Genomic DNA, 18,574 nt, shown 5'->3' with positions numbered 1-18,574 from the left:
CTTGACGGATGATTTAATATGGGGACAAAGGAAGAGTCCAAAATAACCTTGAAACTTCGGGTTACTGGGAGAAGGGTAGTGACCATGAATAAAGTAATGAAGTCAGGAGGGACACTGGTATAGGAGGAAGTGGGCAAGTTCAATTTCAGGTGGGTTAAGTGGGGTGCCAATAGAAGTTAGGCTACCTATGAGGAGAAGTCCTGTCTTTGTCTATACTGGGGCAAAAAGAAAATATTTCCCAGCCTCATGTACCAGCACTATTATCCTGTATGAATTAGAACTTCCTGAGCTTGGTGTACCACAGTCCTTTTGGGGGTATGACTTTGTATGGGGAGATACAGACCAATAAAAGAACAATTATATTGTCACGTTTCTTGACAATTCATTTCCAGAACCAGATTTTCTACATTCTTTATTTTCACTGTACCCAGCAGCCCTTTCAAAGACTTGTCAGGTATTCTTTAACCTTCAAGACTATGGGGGATGGGTCATCATGTCATGAGTAAATATTAGTGTTACTGATTATTCATTAATCTCTGTCTTTAAATTCTTCTAATCACAGTGACAAGTTGCATTCTCTTTCTCTCCAGATGATTATGAATATACTTATCTATTTGCATATTGCATACCCCCCCAAAAAATTATGTAAACAACTTGGGGGCAAGGACTATTTTTATTGAGGCTTTATATTCTTAGCACCTAACAGTGCCTCGTATGCTTTTTTTTTTGTACTATACTTTTGACTTTACCTTTTGCCTCAGTTTTCTCCTCTGTAAAAAGATTGGATTGAACTCAGTGGACTTGTATATCCCTTCCCCTTAGACTTGTATGTCTAAATATATAGCTCTATGATTTTATTAGTGTAGGGAATTCTCAGTAAAGATCTTTCTTTGGCAATTTCCTAACAGTTAACACTCTTAGAGAGTTGCCTGGGACACTGAGAAGTTACATGACTTATTCTGGGTCACATTATCAGTATGTCAGAAATGGAACTTGAATCAGGTCTTCCTAACTTCAAGGGGATGATCCATAGACTACTGTATGCCGACTGTATGCTTTGTACATAGTAAGTATTTAATAAATGCTTGATGAACTTGATTAGACTCACTGGTACCATATTAACTTGAGGTTGGTTTGTTTTTTTTTTTTTTAATGTTCATGTACCTCTCTAACTAACTTGATCAGGAATATCTTGTATCTTATATTTCACTGAAATTCACCTGCAATGCCTAAAGTAGTAATACCATGCTACACAAATAGTATAACTTAAGAAATATAATTTATCTTATTTGGTTGTCAGTGGGGCAATCATTTCTATGAAAATTTGAGGCTCATAACTCACTTTGAAGCATAGAAATGAAAATATTGGCAACACTCTACCTTTAAGGGAATTAATACTATGTTATGCACAGAGACAACTGGGAAAATGGTTAGGTTTGGTGAGGAGCCAGAATCTTTAAAATAATCATTTATGAAGGTATATTTAGTGTTTTCACCTTAAATAGTTCTTTCAAAGTGGCAAAATGGATAGAAAATCAACCTGATGGTCAGGAAGACCTATGGTCAAGTGCTGCCTTAGATACATGCTGCCTAGGTGACCTCTCAGTGCCACAGGCACATCCCTAAATTGCTGAGCAGCTGAAGGTTGGCACTGGTAGAGGGAACTGCCTGATCTGGAGCTTCTTACATCAACAAAGTCACAGTCCAAAAACATTGCTTTTTTATACCTCATTAGATGATTTTCTGTTGACCTGTGCCAATAACACTGTAGATGTATATAGAGCTGTAAGGTTTGCCTAACATTTTCTTTACCAAAAAAACTAAAACCTATAACATAGCTAGTGCAAGCCCTGTATTATTAATTTCATTGTACAGATGAGGCATTGGACCTCAGAGATGTTGAGGGTTTTACCCACAGCCGTACAGGTAGTAGAGAAGCTAGGTGCCACAGAGGATAAAGTGGTGGGTCTAGAGTCAGGACAACCTGAGTTCTAACCTGGCCTCAGACCTTAATAGCTGTATGACCCTGGACAATTCACTTCAACCCGTTTGCCTTAATTTCCTCATCTGTAAAATGAGCTGGAGAAGAAAATGGCAAATCATTCCAGTATCTTTGCCAAGAAGATCCCAGAGTCACAAAGAGTTGGACATGACTGAATGGACTGACCAACGACAGCAGCAAGAATTCAGCCAGTAAATGCCAGAGTGGGAATTTGAACCAAGTATTGGTTAATTAAATAAGAAAATAGTTAATAATTAATAAATAAATATTTTCTTCAGCGAGCTTTTGGACCTACTTTTGTATTTGGCCAATTCTGCTTTTTAAGGCATCTTGTCATCATTGGCTTTTTAGACTTCGTTTGCCATTTGGCCTAGTCTGTTTTTAGGTGTGTGTGTGTGTGTGTGTGTGTGTGTGTGTGTGTGTGTGTGTGTGTCCTTTACCAAGAGTTGATTCATTTTTCATTATTTTCTTGCATCACTCTCATTTCTCTTCCCAATTTTTGCTCTACTTCTCTTACTTGATTTTCAGAATCCTTTTTGAACTCTGCCATGGCCTGAGACCAATTCATATTTTTTTCTTGGAGGCTTTGGATGGAGGAGTTTTGACTTTGTTGTCTTCTGAGTGTGTGTTTTGATGTTCCTTGTCACCATAGTAATTTTCAATAGTCAGAAGGCTTTTTCTTTCTGTTTTTTGTTCATTTTCCCAGCCTGTCTGTTGGCTTTTAACTCTTTGTTAAAGTGGGGCTGTTTCCAGGGCAGAGGGTGCACTATTGCAAGCTTCAGGGGTTTTATACAGCTGTTTTCGGAGATGCTTCTAGGGCACTGTAAGTTATCAGTTCTTCCAAGGTGGTATGATCGAAAGAGAGACATTTACTCCTTTCCTGGCCTGTGCTGTGGTCTGTGAGCAACCATAAGCACTGTTTTCTACCCTGGAACTGTGAGGAGGGCGCCCTTCCCCTCCACTGTGGTGGTAAGCTCTACTCTATTCCTCTTAGTCCTGTAACTGCCATCCAGGATTGAGATCCAGTTTCAAATATGGACAAAGAAACAGAGTCCCACCCCAGTGCTAGCAAAAAGACTTCTGTAATCTCCTTCTGACCAGTTGTTTGACCCCCTTACCATCTGTGGGCTGAGAACTCCAGAAGCAGCATCTGCCTCTGCCACAGCTGATTCAGTCACTCACTAGACCTGCTCCTGGTTTGCTGGGACCTGGGCTGTGCTGGCACAGCCTGCGCTGGAGTGCATTTCTCTCTCACGTAGGTCCAACAGACCTTTCCTGTTGACCTTCGAAGTTGTCTTTGGCTTCTGTGGACTGAGAGGTCTGCTGCCAGTGATTCAGTCGCCCCGAGGTCTACTCCAGGTTTTCTGGGGCCCAGCCTGCGCTGGAGTGGCCTGTGCTGAGCTGCATTCCTCTCTCACCTAGGTGCAACAGACCTTTCCTGCCAACCTTCCAGATTGTCTTGGGCTGGACATTTGTTTCACTCTGTCTTTTTTGTGGGTGCTGCTCCTCTAGAATTTATTTAGAGTCACTTTTAAAAGATATTTGGAGGGGATTAGGGGGAGAGTTCAGGTGAGTCCCTGCCTTTACTCCGCCATCTTGACTCCTCCCCATTGTGCTTCCTATTCTTTAAAAAGCAGCAAAATGTGCTCAAAGCTCAAAATGTACCTGTATCCCTATGGTCTTTACTCGTACCTTTCTCCTCATCTTCACAGCCCTCAAATTCCTCTAACATTGCAAACATAATTCAATAAGTTCTCCTACTTTTGGCTTCTCACATATTTCTGCTGTGTTTTTTAATAAAGAACTAAAAATGAGAGAAAGAGAGAGAAAGAGAGAGAGAGAGAGAGAGAGAGAGAGAGAGAGAGAGAGAGAGAAATGGAAAATATATAAAGAACGAGTCATATTAGCAGTAGGGAGCAAAATGATGAAAAGTGCAACTTGTCCAGTGTCTCTCCAGAAGAACGTTGTCCCCTCATTTGTAGTATAAAGTTCAGAGGGTGGTAGGTTTTTCCTGACACATCAGCATTTTTCCCTCCAATGTATCCAGCACACCTTGCATTTCTGTTCCCTGCTTTCTTCAGTTCTTGTCTGACATTCTGTGTCATTCAGTCCCGTTTGCATAATGAAGTGCTTTCTTTCAACTTTTCTATCTACATGGGTATTTTCTTGCAAATTGTTTACTATATCAAATAACTCTCTCCTTTCCCCCTCCAAAAAAAAATTGTTTCTTCTTTGAGATTTTTGAAGCCTACAAGAGCTTATCTCAGGATTCTGCTATACAGTATACTTCAGTGTTATTCTCTTAGAATATGTGTACCTACCCATTGGTCGTATCCTTGAGAACTGATGATGCAATTTGGGGTAACATCTTTGGATGGAATATTTCTAGAGACTTACCCAATCCTGTTTAAGATAATGTTAAATATATACATTATTGCATTATGGACAATCGTTTTAAGCTATCTTTGACAAAACTTCCAGATATTTATTAGGCCCCGCTCCCCATCACAGACCCTATCTTAATTAACGTATGCCTGGCGGATTCTGTAGCACTTGTAAGCATCAGTCATCTTGCCATCAATAATGCTTATTTTTCTGTGATCAGTACTACGTGTTCAATTACAGTAACAACTCAATAATCCATAATGCCCCCAAAGATCTATGTTCTTTCTCAGATATCATTCCTCCTGCCCAATCTATTCTTCTATGAAAGGCAGTATTGCACATTATTCCTACTGGGAATAAGGAAGGCACAATAGGAAGTTGCATTAACTCTCATGGAAACAGAGTTCCATTAATAAATTACCAACCAGTTTAGAATGCTAACTGGGGTTTGCAAACAAGCACAGTTTTTCAGCCCCAAACAGATGTTTTTCTTCTCAGTATATCTAACCAAAGCAAACAGAAGGATTAGCCATCATACAGACAATTACACCGAGTCAAATCTTAACAGTTAAATTGGTTGGTGTATAGAAATATAACACATTCTCATCCTTCTCTCTGGAATTCTATGCTTTCTCCAACACCAGCCTTTTTATTCATTTCATTCATAGGTCTGTGCATGCCTTCCTGAATCCTTGGAGATATATATGTATATATATATGCACATGCATATATACATATATATACATACACATATATGAAGTAAGCATTTGTGCATATCAGCATTAATGACCTGAGAAAGAGGTGAATCCTGGGCTCTGCATTGTTTCAAGCTGATCATAGGGTGGGGGGAGATTTACATATTCAGTATCAGCCCCATCTTTTTTACACGTTGATTGAACACTGCTACAGAGGTCTCACTAGGAGATTAGCTATCCTTCATAAAAACTAACTCACTATTTCTGAGCACAGAGCCTGCAATTGTGAAAGGTAGTTCAAGCCCAGCAAGTTATAGGCTGCCCGAAAGGACACTAAGACTGTGGAAAGCATGTTCACAACTATAGATGTTAAGAGTTAGACAACTGATGTCATATCTGCTGTTCTCTTATCTACTTTTTAATGAGTCTGGTAAGCAAAATCATTCCCTTGATGGTCAGTAGACAAATAATGATTATTAATGACTCAGTCATAATACTGGTTAGCATATCTTGATCTGGGTATTTGTTTTCTAGAAATTTATCACTTAAAATGAACATTTCATTCTGAATAGATGATGCATAAAAAATAGTGTTATTTAGGAAAGTAAAGTTTAAATCTTATTTCATTCCAAATTCTATTACTACTCAGGTCCCTGCTCATGCATTGCTGTCACCCAACTGAGCAAACTGTAGCATCTCTCCCAAACTCCCCTAGCATGTCTCTCTCTCTCTCTCTCTCTCTCTCTCTCTCTCTCTCTCTCTCTCTCTCTCTCTCTCTCTCTCTCTGTCTCTCTGTCTCTCTTTCTCTCCCTCCCTCCCTCCCTTACACACACACACACACACACACACACACACACACACACACACACACCCTTAGCAGCTTTACCATTAGGCATTTACACTGTCACTGTTATCCTTTTCGCCATACCTCAATCACCAGACATCAGCGTACCTGTTCTCATATGCTTAGTGAGGTTCACATTTATGTAACCTGCAAAAAACTGCCGGAACTTATAACTTCCTTAGAAACCTTCTCTTTTGACTAATTTCTTATTTGTTGCCAAGGACTGTCTTTTTGCCTACGATCACTGATGAGGAAACAACAATATTTGGTATATTTGGTATATTTGGACAGTGTAAATAGATAACCCAGATAACCCAGAAGACATAGAATCATAGAATCTCTGAGTTGTTAGGGTCTTTAGAGATCATCTAGTCAAGATTCTTAACTTGGGATCTGTAAACTTTACATGCATGCATACATACACACATACATATACAGAGGAGATCTATGTCTATGTGTTTCTGTGTCTATATAAAGTTTATAAATCCTGGGTTAAGAATCCTAGCTAGATGATCTATGCTGTATATATGTATATATTCATATATGTATGTTTTCATGTATATGAATATTATGTATGTATATGTACACAGATACATGTATATATGTATTTGATAATAATTCAATGTAATTGCTTTCCTTTGTAATTCTATGTATTTTATTCTATGTAATTCTATGTGTTCTATGTATTTTATCTTATGCAATAATGCAAAAGCATTTTTCTAAAAAAGATTCCATGCATTTCACTAGACATGATATAAAAAATATTAAGAATTCTTGATATAGTCTATGTAGGAATTTTAATCAGAGTAGTGATAATAATAATTTGCATTTATATATAGTACATTCCTCATAGAAGCACTATTAGATAGTGTAAATATAATTATTGCTATTCTACAGGTGAGTAAACTGAGGTGCTGAGGTGAAGCCCCATGCCCAGGGTCTCCCAGCTAATAGGAAGTACTCCTGAGGTAGTATTTAATGATTAAACACAGGTATCCTTTGGGTTCAGTGTTCTTTCCACCATGCCATGCAATCTGTCATTCTTGATGAACAGTCATCCAGCCCTACCTTGAACACCTCTAATGATGGGACAATATGATCTTACAAGACATCCTAAATCTGATTACTGCATGGTTTTTATGCTTCAGTAGTAAAAGGACCTGTAATTTCATTGCTGTGATCACTCCTTCCACTGATTCAGATCGCAACCCCTCAGTAGATTGGTCATGGTATGTTACTATAATCCAAAAAAACCACAGTATTCGAAGCTGTGCAACTCCACGATTAGAATGATTCTGAGACAGTGGAAATGTGTTCATTACCAGACTTGTTCTTGAAGCTTTTCCAGATTGATGGCACTGCCCAGAACTTGTCCTCCGTGGGCATGCCTTTTAAGACCTTAAGGTAACCTCTACACCGTGATTCTTTCAATATTCAATAAATATTTATTAATCACCTACCATGTGCCAGGTATTATACTAGATGTAATAGATACAAAGAGTGAGGGGGGAAGGAGTGGGAGGGAGGGGGAAAAAATCTGAGATATATGGAAATGATTGTAGAACACTGAAAACAAATAAGATAATTTAATAAAAAAATTTCTAAAAAGGATACAAAGACAAAAGCTAAATAGGCTGTGTCCTCAAGAAGCTTGTATTCTACTGGGACAAGGAGACGGGAACAAAACGTACATGAAAAATTAACTACAAATTTGGAGAATGGGGAAGGGCACTGGAATCTGGGGTAAGAGCTAGTAAGAATAGGCTCTTCTATAGGAGGGGACATGAGTTGAGCTTTAAAAGAAGACAGAGATTCTTCAAGGTGAAGAGGAGGTGCTTTCCAGAAGTGGAAAATCGTTTGTGCAAAGGCATGGAGATAGAAGACAGAATGTTAGCATGTACAATACACAGTAAGCAGGCCAGTTTGGCTAGAAGGTAAAGGAGAAAAATTGTTTGTATTTTACCCCAGAGGTAAGAAGGAAATCTTGGAGCAGGACACTAGTGGAGGGATGGCTGTCCATTCTGCCTACATTTACCTTGACTTCTGTCTGGCACAAATAAACCAGTTTAATAATAATAACTAGCTTTACATAGCACTTCAGGTTTGCAGAGTGCTTCACAAATTCTATCTCATTTAAACAACCCTGGAAGGTAGGTTTTATTATGATCATTCCCATTTTTTTTTTCACTTGTGTCTGACTCTTCATGACCCCATTTGGTGTTTTCTTGGCGAAGGTATTGGAGTGGTTTACCATTTCCTTCTGCAGCTCATTTTACAGATGAGAAAACTGAAGCAGACAGGGTTAAGTGACTTGCCCAGGATCACACCTCTAATAAATGTCTGAGACTTGATTTTAATTTAGGTCCAGTTTAGGTTCAGTAGCCAGGTCCTTTCTCCAAGTCCAGCACTATCCACTGTATCACCTAGATGTTCTAATCAGTTCATAGCAAGCAGTCTGACCTCTCTTTTGAGAAGCAGCATTACTATGCCTTTGCCTTCCCCTCTCCTTTCCATTCTTTATAATGTTCATCAGGAGCAGGAGTTCTTTTTAGTCCCCCTCAAACAATTTACTAAGCCAAGTTTTCAGAGCCAGTATCCCAGCAACAAATTCAGGAGTTTCTACATCTCTCCTCTGACAGGTCTGCGTTAGATGTTATGCCACCCTTGGAGTGGCCTGGGCAGGATGGGGAGGGAGGAGGTTGTGTTTCTGGATCTGTCATAGACTTTGGTATAGCAGCAACACTGAGCTCCTTTTAAAAGCTTTAAATTTTTTTTTTTTTTGGAATGTTTCCTTCATAGGGTCGTTGCTCAAGAGAGAACTGCAAGTATCTTCACCCACCAACACATTTAAAAACCCAACTAGAAATTAACGGGAGGAACAATTTGATCCAACAAAAAACTGCAGCAGCAATGCTTGCCCAGCAGATGCAATTTATGTTTCCAGGAACACCGCTTCATCCAGTTGTGAGTACATTTTATCCAATGATGGGGCTGATGGTTAAAGTGTGGGAACAATTGGAACCATATTGACTTGGGAAAAAAATGTCCTCCAAATGCTGGCACGTTAATTGGAACCAAAGCTTATATAATCTGGTAGCCTCAGAGATACGAGAAAAGGGCCATGTATACATTTATCTGGGAACAGGTATGATGGCATGGTTTGGAATGGGTAGTTCTCTAAATTACATCAAGAAAGACTTGGATTGACCACAAATTCCATGTGTCGGGAAATGGCTGCTCTATTTATTTCTTTCTCCCATGAATTATTTTCTTGAGGTTTTGGAAAAGTAAGAGCTGGACATGGCAGTATGTGGAGAATTTGGTAAATCTTACATCTTAAGGGCATTTACCCATACGGTAAACTTAGTCTGCGTTATTGTCATTGACTTCAGACTTTATGGGACAACCACTTTTCCCTCCATTAACCTTTTCACTCCAGTAGAGTATAAGCTCCTTGATGGCAGGAAATGTTTCCTCTTTTTGTATCCCCAGTGCCTGGCACATACTAAGTGCTTAATAAATGTTTATTTATTGATTTAATGATTGGGGTCAGGGAAATCAGATTCAAAATATTGCTCTGCTACTTATTAGGTGACCAAGTAACAACTTCTCTGAACTTGTTTCATAGATTCTTAGACTTAGTGCTGGAAGGACCCCCAAAAGCTGCCTAGCTCGATGTACTCATTTAACAGTTGAGAAAATTAAAAAACAGAGAGGTAAAGGAATTTACCCAGAGATGCAGAACTTCCTAGTATGAAGCAGGATTTGAACTCAAGTCTTCCTGATTCCAACTCCAGAGCTCTGTTCACTTCTTTTTCAACTAGGAAAGGATTGGATTTTAAGTTATCTGGGGTCTCTTAGAGCTCTAAATTCTCCACTTACCCCAGACTGATGTTTTGTGGAAAGAATGTCAATATATGGAATGTTCTTTTGGTAATATTAGAGGCATATGTATGGACGCAAGACAGCAGAACAAGGAAAGAAAATTAAGTTGTGGATTAGCCCATAGAAGGTAAACAGTACCATAAGGTCTTCCCTGTCTCTTGTATGGCAGAGATAAAAGCATCTTTCAGAATTTCTTCTCTGAGGATGGAGTGGGCGAGAGAGTGGCCCTAAGACTGAATTCCTAGGAGTGGGGGATGAAAGGAAGGAAAGGCAAGAAGCTTATAAACACTTATTTTGTAAAATGCATGTTCGTCCCCTTTTTACATAATGTTTGAAAGCACTGATTTTCCCTAAAGAGTTGGCAATTGTTTTCAGGACTGCAAATGAGAGATTGGCAGGAGGAGTATATGTGACTACTAGGTTTGATTCATGTTTATGAATTGTTCGTTTAAAAAGACCAATTTTTTTAAAAAGCCACTTCTGTGAGTCTTTGGAGGTTTGAAAGCAAAGCATACACACAAAAGGCACTATTGTGTAAAAAAATCAGTCTTTATTGTGTAAAAAATTATATATTACTGAAAGCCCCCAAATTAAAATGGTGTGCTTTGGATAGGAATATGCTTGAATTTATTCTTATTTGGTTGAGGATTGGATGCTTTGGGCCATCCCTAAACTCTCCATGCCTTTGTACAGCACAGAGTACCCAAGATTACAGAACAGTCCTGCTTGGGCTAAGGAATACTTAAGCCCTGCCTTCCTTCCGATAACATTGTTGGTTGCATTATGATCATCTTTTTCCTATGTTAAGTGCCTCTCACTTTCATTTTCTAGCTACAGTATTCCCTTTGTCCATTTGAGTAAGTGCTACATAATCCAGTTACCAGAAGCCTGTGATTAATTTCATATTGACTGAGAAACACATTTGCTAGATGTTGATCAGGGCATACAAAAGACAGTCCTGGTTTATGGGATCATATGTTCTAATTATGATGGGAACAAATCCAACTCTTTGCTTTAAAATCTTTCCAGTTTACTGGAAAGCTAGATGAGTTGATCTCAGTGGGGACATATATGAGAAGACAGAGGTCTCGTTATGATTTCAACAGTCTGACCTCTTACTAATCAAGAAGTAACAATTTGTAGAACTAGATTTTGAATGATGCACTAGTTTTGTTGACTAGGAAGCACAAAGATTAAATGAGGAAGAAAAAAATGGAGATTTGACTGAGTGGAGGCCAAGTAGTTGATTTTAAAGTCTGTGAGCCCAACAGTTCTAAGATCCTTGAGTTTACTTTTATTGGTGTTATCTCTGTGTGTGTGTCTCTCTGATTCTGTATGTCTGTCTCTCATTTGTTTAAACCTTTGTTACATAAACTCAAATAATGGTTTTATCCATTCTTCTGGCTATCACCTACACCTAGATGCTCATTCCTGTCATCTGTTTCATTCATTGTTGTTGTTGAGTTGTGTTTGATTCTTCATGACCCCATGGACCATAGTGCACCAGTGCTGTCCGTGTGGTTTTCTTGGCAAAGATACTGGAGTGGTTTGACATTTCCTTCTCCAGTGGATTAAGACAAAAGAGGTCAAGTGACCTGCTGAGGCTCCCATACCTAGGCAGTGTCTGAGGCCAGATTTGAACTCAGATCTTCCTGCCTCCAGTTCTCGTGCTCTATCCACCGAGCCACCTAGCTTCCTCCATTTCATTCATAAGAAGGGTTTTCTTTCCATCCCCTTTCTAATTCCTTACCCTTTCAATGACTGTCTAGAATATAGTCCCATGGATGTTTATAGCAGTGTGCAGTAGAAAATATATAACCCAAGTCCTGGGATTCCCATACTGTTCTTTCTAATTCTTTTCATTCCTTGGTACTACCATTGGCATTCTATTTTGACTTTGAGTCTCTAGAACTTTGTACTATCATCACCTAAATGTGATTTCCCAAATACTCAACCACTTCTCCCATCCCCACTAAGGGTTAACACTGAGGCACATGACTGCCTTTTGTAAATGCTAACATGTGCAAGCCTCAAACTCCACCTTCCGTAAGGTTTATTACAAACCCTTTGAATCACCCTTTCTTGACTCTGACAGTCAACTTAATGCTACTGCCTAATTATTTCCTTTCTGCTAGCTATAGTCAACTCTTGAAATAACCTGCTAATTGGTCTTCTAGACTCAAGTCCCCATCCTCCACTCAGCTGTCAAGCTGATCTTCCTGAAGAAGACTGATTGTATCACCCCACCCCTTCCACTGAACTCCAGTGGCTCCCTATTACCTCTGGGATCTAATATAAAATCTCCTCCATTTGGATTATAAAAACCTTCCATAATCTGTCCTCTTCTTACCTTTCCAGTTTTCTTATAGCTTACTGCCCTACCCACCCCCACCCATCAGGTACTCTGAAATCCAGTTACAACATTGCCTCCTTGCTATTCGTCTCATAAGCCATTTTTAGAAATTTCTCTCTCCCATGCCCAAAATTCTCTCCTTCCTCTTCTCTACTTCCCAGCTTCCAATGCAAGGAAGTTGAGTCTCAGCTAAAATCCCTTCTATAAAAAGCCTCTTAATGCTAGTTCCTTCATTCTGTTGATTATTGTATATCCTGTATATATCATGTTTTGCATAAAGTTTGGGGTTTTTTTTACATGTTTTCACCCTCATTACTCCAGAACAAGGAGTACCTTGTTCTTTTCCCTGTATCCCCAGCCATTAACACAGCCCTTGTCTCTTAGTAGGTGCTTAATAAATGCTAATTGACTGATTTTATCAAGAATACTCTGGATTTCATGTGGATAATTCTCTGTAAGTGGGCATATGAGAGCACTTACTTCTGTTTTCTTAGTCACCTTTTTGAGGGTATTAACATTATCCTTGTTTCTATTTTCCGTTTCTTTGTATTCTTTCCCTCCTTGAGATATCTTTTAAAGCAGACTTTTGGTGCTATAAAGATTGTATTACTTCCATGAAGATGGGGTTAGCCTTACCCAGCTGTTCTTCACAATTCCACCTTCCTAAATACTATTTCTACTTCTTTGTCAAGCATGTTTGAGACTGCAGTGTTTAGGTTCAAATGTGGTGGTTCCTGTATTCCTGATTATAGAACATTGTGGTATGTCTGAACAGACCGTGGTACACAAATGTTGTGGAATATTACCAGGAACAGCAAATATGAAGAATTCATAGAAACATGGAAAGATATACAAAAAGTAATGCAACAGGAGGAAAAAGATCTAAAAGAATATAACTACAAAAAATGTAAATATAGTCCCTAATAAAGGCAAAAAATGAAACAAAACCAACAAGCCTTCTGTCATGGGTTATAACAGCAAGAACCTTGCATACACAAGAGGGTGTGTTGTACAGGTTCTTAGACCTGCTTTTCTGAAAGGAAAGCAACGTTTGAGGGGTCAACAATCTAATCAAGCACATTCACTTAGTTCAGGGGGAAAAGTCAGCACCCTGAACTTCAGAGAAATTACAAATAGAAATTACAAACAGAAAGACCAACAGACAAGGCTTCCAACTGTCTGACCATAGACAATATATAAATTGTTGTTGTGTTCGTCCTTCATTTTTGAAGAAGACCATGACGTCAGAGAAATGAAGACATGACTTGCACTGGACTTTGTTTTGAGTGAGGGAGGGCTGTGCAGGTCACCAGCCTCACTTTCTCCTCCTGAGCCGTCTGGGTCCAGTGACCAGATATTCATCAGAAGGACTGGAGACTGCAGTGGGGGTCCTTGGTCTTTTCAGGTATTCACTTAGAGGGAGGTAATGCCCATTGTGTGAATAGGCCTCTTTAAGAAGCAGTCAGGGAATGGCCTTTTTAATGAGCAAAAGAAAAAAATAACTAAATGAGGCTGGGAGGGAAAGAGAAACTGTTACTATTGATAATCACTCTAAGCCAGCCATTAAGTGGAACTTGGGTATTGAAAATGAAAAACATTTTCACTAGAGGCGCCTCCGTGGACTCTGCCTGAAACTGAGGCCTAGAGTGTTTAATAAACATTGTATGTGCACCCACAAGTGTCCAAGGACAAAAAGTGACAAGTTCTTCAGAGGCCTTAGAGTCCAAACCCTTTATGTGATTCAAAAGGAAAGTGAGCCCTAGAAAGCTGGATAGCTCAATGTAAGATCACTAATATGATCACTCAGTGTAAGATCACTAATATAATTTAATCACTGAGGATTAAAAATGTGAAGGATTTCAAGAACTTTTGAGACAAACCCCCTACTGTGACCATACTGGAAGCAGAGGCCTAGGGAGCTTCAGGAATCTATATGTGATCCAAGACAGTTTCCTAGACCTAGAGGTAAGAAGCCCTTAAGACCCTTTAGACGACAAACCCCCCTCCCAGGTATCGTCCTGAAACTGAGGCCTAGTGAGCCAAATGACCATTATAAGATCAGCCAGAAGGGTTCAACGAATAAACGTGACTAGTCCTTCAGAGGCCTTATTGTTACCAGAGAGAGAAGCACCAACATCTAGATTTTCAAAGCCAGGGAGCTTCTTAGTGGCTCCCCAAATCTCATCTGGCACACCAACCTTCTTCCAAAAAAATAGGCCCCAAAAACCTCAGCTCAGAGGATTTATACACTTTTCAGAGCTGGACACTCGTGAGTCAGTGCCTCATTAGAAATTAACAAAAGGTATCTGAGGCCTGTTAACGGGTGGGGAATATCTTTAATTCTTTCCCCCACCCATCATTAACCTTACATTAACATTACTTAAGTAAGGGATAATTTTGTTACCATACTAGCAAAGGTAAAGGACACATCCTATCTCTCTGTTAACTAATGACTAAAGTTCAAAATAATAGGAACATTGGTCATAGTATCAGGTAGTTTTGTTTAACTGTTTTCAGGGAATATATTCTATTGTTGGGTGATTAGTTTTTTGTTTTGTCTCAGTGAGGAAGAAGACATTCATGAAAGATGGTCCAAAATAAGAATAAAATTTGCACATCCCATAAAGTGGTCATATCTTCATTTTTCCTACTCTAAAATGTTGAAAAGATATATGTTAATGACATAAATGATCATCATTTATACTGTCAACAAGTTCATAAACTTTTATCTTTTGATTAAACTTGACAGAAAAAACCCCATAGATTTCTAAATAGTTTTTTAGTGAAAGCCATAGCAAAGAGATAGGCTGTACTGTATCTACTCTGGAAAAAGAAAATGAGTGTTGTCCATATTATGACATGGATCCCATTAAATTGGGCCATAAATGTTTATACCTTGAAAAAACAATGCAGAATAATAATTAACTAAGTATAAAATTGAATAGGATCACGAATGAATTATATTTGGGATTTCAATAACTATAATCTACTCACTATTTTAAAAGCTCATCAATTTAATAACAGTATTTCCCAGTAATGTTTTATGTCTTCTTAACGTAAGACATTGTTATCTCAGTGCATTTAAATGATAACTAATCCAAAAGGCAATGTAAAAGTTTATGTTGGGCCTAAGAAGGTTGTTGCATATTACTACAGACAATTCTGGGGAGAGACTCAAAAACATTGCTGAAAATGAATTAGCAAGTGTTGAGAAAAAACAAGTGTTGAGAATGAAAGAAACAGATGGGCAGATTGAGTGGTACACTGGTACCCCCAAAATACTAAAAAAAAAAATTAGAGGATATATCAATTCCATTAGGTATATCATCTTTCTGAAATTTATGGGGAAATGTGGGCAAGAATTACAAAGAATAACAGTGCAGAAGTGCTGTAGAATGCGTAATCATGCCAGTAAAATCACAAGTGTTTTCCTAGTTACCACAGTGAGGTATGATATGGATTAATGAGATAACTTTGGCATTCCTCTAAGCTAAAACTATATTTCCTAAACCATAGTCTTCTAGACATATGCACCAAAAAAGCTGGGGGATAGGGGTGAGAGGATGAGGTTTATTGTAGTTAAACAGTATGTAGTCAACAATCCCAAAAAATGGGTAAGGGGATTTTAAAGGCATTGACTGTCATTATTTCTTAGAGAGGTTTGACATAAAATAATGACCATATCAAGGAGGCCAGCAGAGCCTAAAAAGCAAATAATTTCCTTGCCTATTGTTGAAAAATGGCAGCCAATAGCAGTATTGGTTTAAAATACAATTTCACCTGGAAAAACTTTGGAAAAGAATTATAGAAAGAAGAATTAAATCAGAAAAACAATGGAGTGTGTGGTATGAACAACTAAGCCACATTTTCCTGGGAGAATTTGTCGATGAAACAGGAGGACAGCAGATGTATAATGGAACAGGCATGCTGCCATTTTTAGCTGTTTTTCAAGAACAATAACAGTCAAACTACCACATTTGGACTCTGCCTCATTACCTAATATTGCTCGTATCTAATATATGTGAGGACATGACAACGGCATTTAAAAAGGTCAAGTGAGGATCTGATCAGATACTTTTTTTGAAGAAATCTGCTGAAGGTAACAATTTTAAAAACCTTCAGGAATTACTTCTCATGTTAAAAAGGGAAAGATTCCGAAAGATTGGTAAGCCGCATGATTCATGCTTTTACTTTAAGAAAAAACATGGGATTTGGACTAAATGACCTTAGAATTCCCCTTAAAACCCTAAGATTCTATGATTCTTTTTATTTAAGATACCAACCACCAAATTACGTACCTGCTTTCATATCTCTGTAGAATCTTTGTGATAAAGTCTATACAACCTTCAGACATATTCTTAATAAAACATGAGATAGAAACAATCCAGTCTTCACAGATAATTTTCTATACTGGGACACCTCATTAAAGTCACATAATGGAGAGGTGAGTCTTTAATGGAGAATATTAAACTGCAATGTGCTTAGTATTTGTTAAGATATGACACAGAAGAAAAATATTTTATAAGCTATATAGAAGATAATTTATTTGATATAGAAGAACAGTTCAGGTTTGAAGGTCTTTTCAGATAAAGTGTCTGCCATATGTATATTAAAATCATGTAAGAAAGAACTAGAGTTCTAACTTTGTAAAAACCATAGTTTGATTAATGGCATTGAGTAACATTTAAAATAGGGAGATGAGTTATGTACCATGAAGTATCCTTTGTACTCCAGATAGATCCCTAGATTTGGAGTTAGGAAGATCTAAGTTGAAATCCGTCTTCAAACATTTAATTGCATGGTGTTTCTGAACAAGTCACATAACCTCTGTGAGCCTCAGTTTCATCATCTGTCAGATGGGGAAATACTATCACCTACCTCCTAGAGTTGTTCAATGCGTTGACACAGTGTATGTACAGTGCTTTACAAACCTTGCAAAGCTACATCAAAGTCAACTCTTGCTAGATAGAAAGTTAACTTTGTTACCACTTGATCTTTTCTTGTGATCAATTTTTTTATTCTATCTGTGATTTCCTGAATATAGGGACCTCCAGGGATCAACTTCCTCTACCAATGCAGATAGAAATCTCTGCAATTTATATTATAGAGAGCTAACTGGGAACACTGAAAGGTGAAGGGACTTGTCCAGGGTCACACAGTTGGGACGTCTGAGAAGCAGGACTTCCTGACTCAGAGCTCAGTCCTTCTAATTCCATGCTGTCTCATGCTGCTTTTAAAACAATAAAATAATTAATGAAATTGATTTTAGCCTATTAATTCCTTTTGATAAATGAAATATGTTGGATTTCTGAAAAAAAATGGTTTCATGAAATTTAATTGAAGGCATGTTTAATTTGTAAAATGTCATCAAGAGATTTGAGATGGTTCTACCTGCCAACATTCAGGGCCTGGCTTCTGCCCCCAAAGTGAACTAACCTGGAATTGGGAACATTCTTTCTTTTTATATATGTGTGTGTGTCACACACACACGTATACATATGTATTCATTTTATTTATTTTTAATGTTCTACAATCACTACCATAAAACTTAGATTTTTTTCCCTACCTACCTCCCATCACCCCCCTCCCTCCCCAAGACGGCATACAATTCTATATAGGATCTACATGTACATTCCTATTGAATACATTTTCACTATAGTCATGCTGTGTAGAAGAACTAAAATAAATGGGAGAAATCATATAACAAACCAAAACATAATACACACACACACACACACACACACACACACACACACACACACACACACAAAATGATCTGCTACATTCTGCAGTTGAATTCCATAGTTCTTTCTCTGGATGTGGAAGGCATTTTGTCTTAGAAGACCACTGGGAATTTTTTTTAAGTTGCATTGCAATGAAGTTCGAAGTCTACCAGAAAAAACTCGCACACCGTGGTCATTGCTGTGCACAAAGTTCTCCTGGTTCTGCTCCTTTCACTCAGCATCAGATCATATGAGTCTTTCCAGGCTTCTCTGAAGTCTTGTTCATCATTTCTTATAGCGCAATAGTATTCCATTATATTCATATACCATAATTTATTCATCCATTCCCCAATTGATGGGCATCCCCTTGATTTCCAGTTTTTGGCCACTACAAAAAGTGCTGCTATAAATATTTTTGTACATGTGGGACCCTTTCCCATTTTTATGATCTCTTGGGGATACAGTCCTAGAAGCGATATTGCTGGGTCAAAGGGTAAGCACATTTTTGTAGCCCTTTGAGCATACACACCGCTCTCCAGAATGGTTGGATGAGTTCACAGCTCCACCAACAATGAATTAGGGGAACATTCTTTCTTAAAAATAAGAAAATAAAATTTGAGAAGGAAAATTTCCTTTATTCAATTATTGTAGAATTTGGTCATCAGCCAAAGGTTCTAAATGATACAG

General features: G+C 38.3%; 1 protein-coding gene across 7 annotated transcripts in view; it reads left to right on the top strand.

Moving 5' to 3' along the window:
- Nucleotides 1–18,574, top strand: part of MBNL2 (muscleblind like splicing regulator 2) — a 185,379-nt gene that overhangs the window by 117,542 nt on the left and 49,263 nt on the right. For all 7 annotated transcript variants that reach the window (XM_072622091.1, XM_072622088.1, XM_072622089.1 and 4 more), the window contains one exon: nt 8,726–8,890. In XM_072622091.1, the coding sequence (XP_072478192.1) occupies nt 8,726–8,890 (165 nt within the window). The remainder of the gene's footprint in view (nt 1–8,725; nt 8,891–18,574) is intronic.

The sequence above is a fragment of the Notamacropus eugenii genome, chromosome 6 (assembly GCF_028372415.1).
Source record: "Notamacropus eugenii isolate mMacEug1 chromosome 6, mMacEug1.pri_v2, whole genome shotgun sequence".
Lineage (NCBI taxonomy): Eukaryota > Metazoa > Chordata > Mammalia > Diprotodontia > Macropodidae > Notamacropus > Notamacropus eugenii.
The sequence above is the reverse complement of the archived record's forward strand: the minus strand, read 5'-3'. Positions and strand labels throughout refer to the sequence as shown.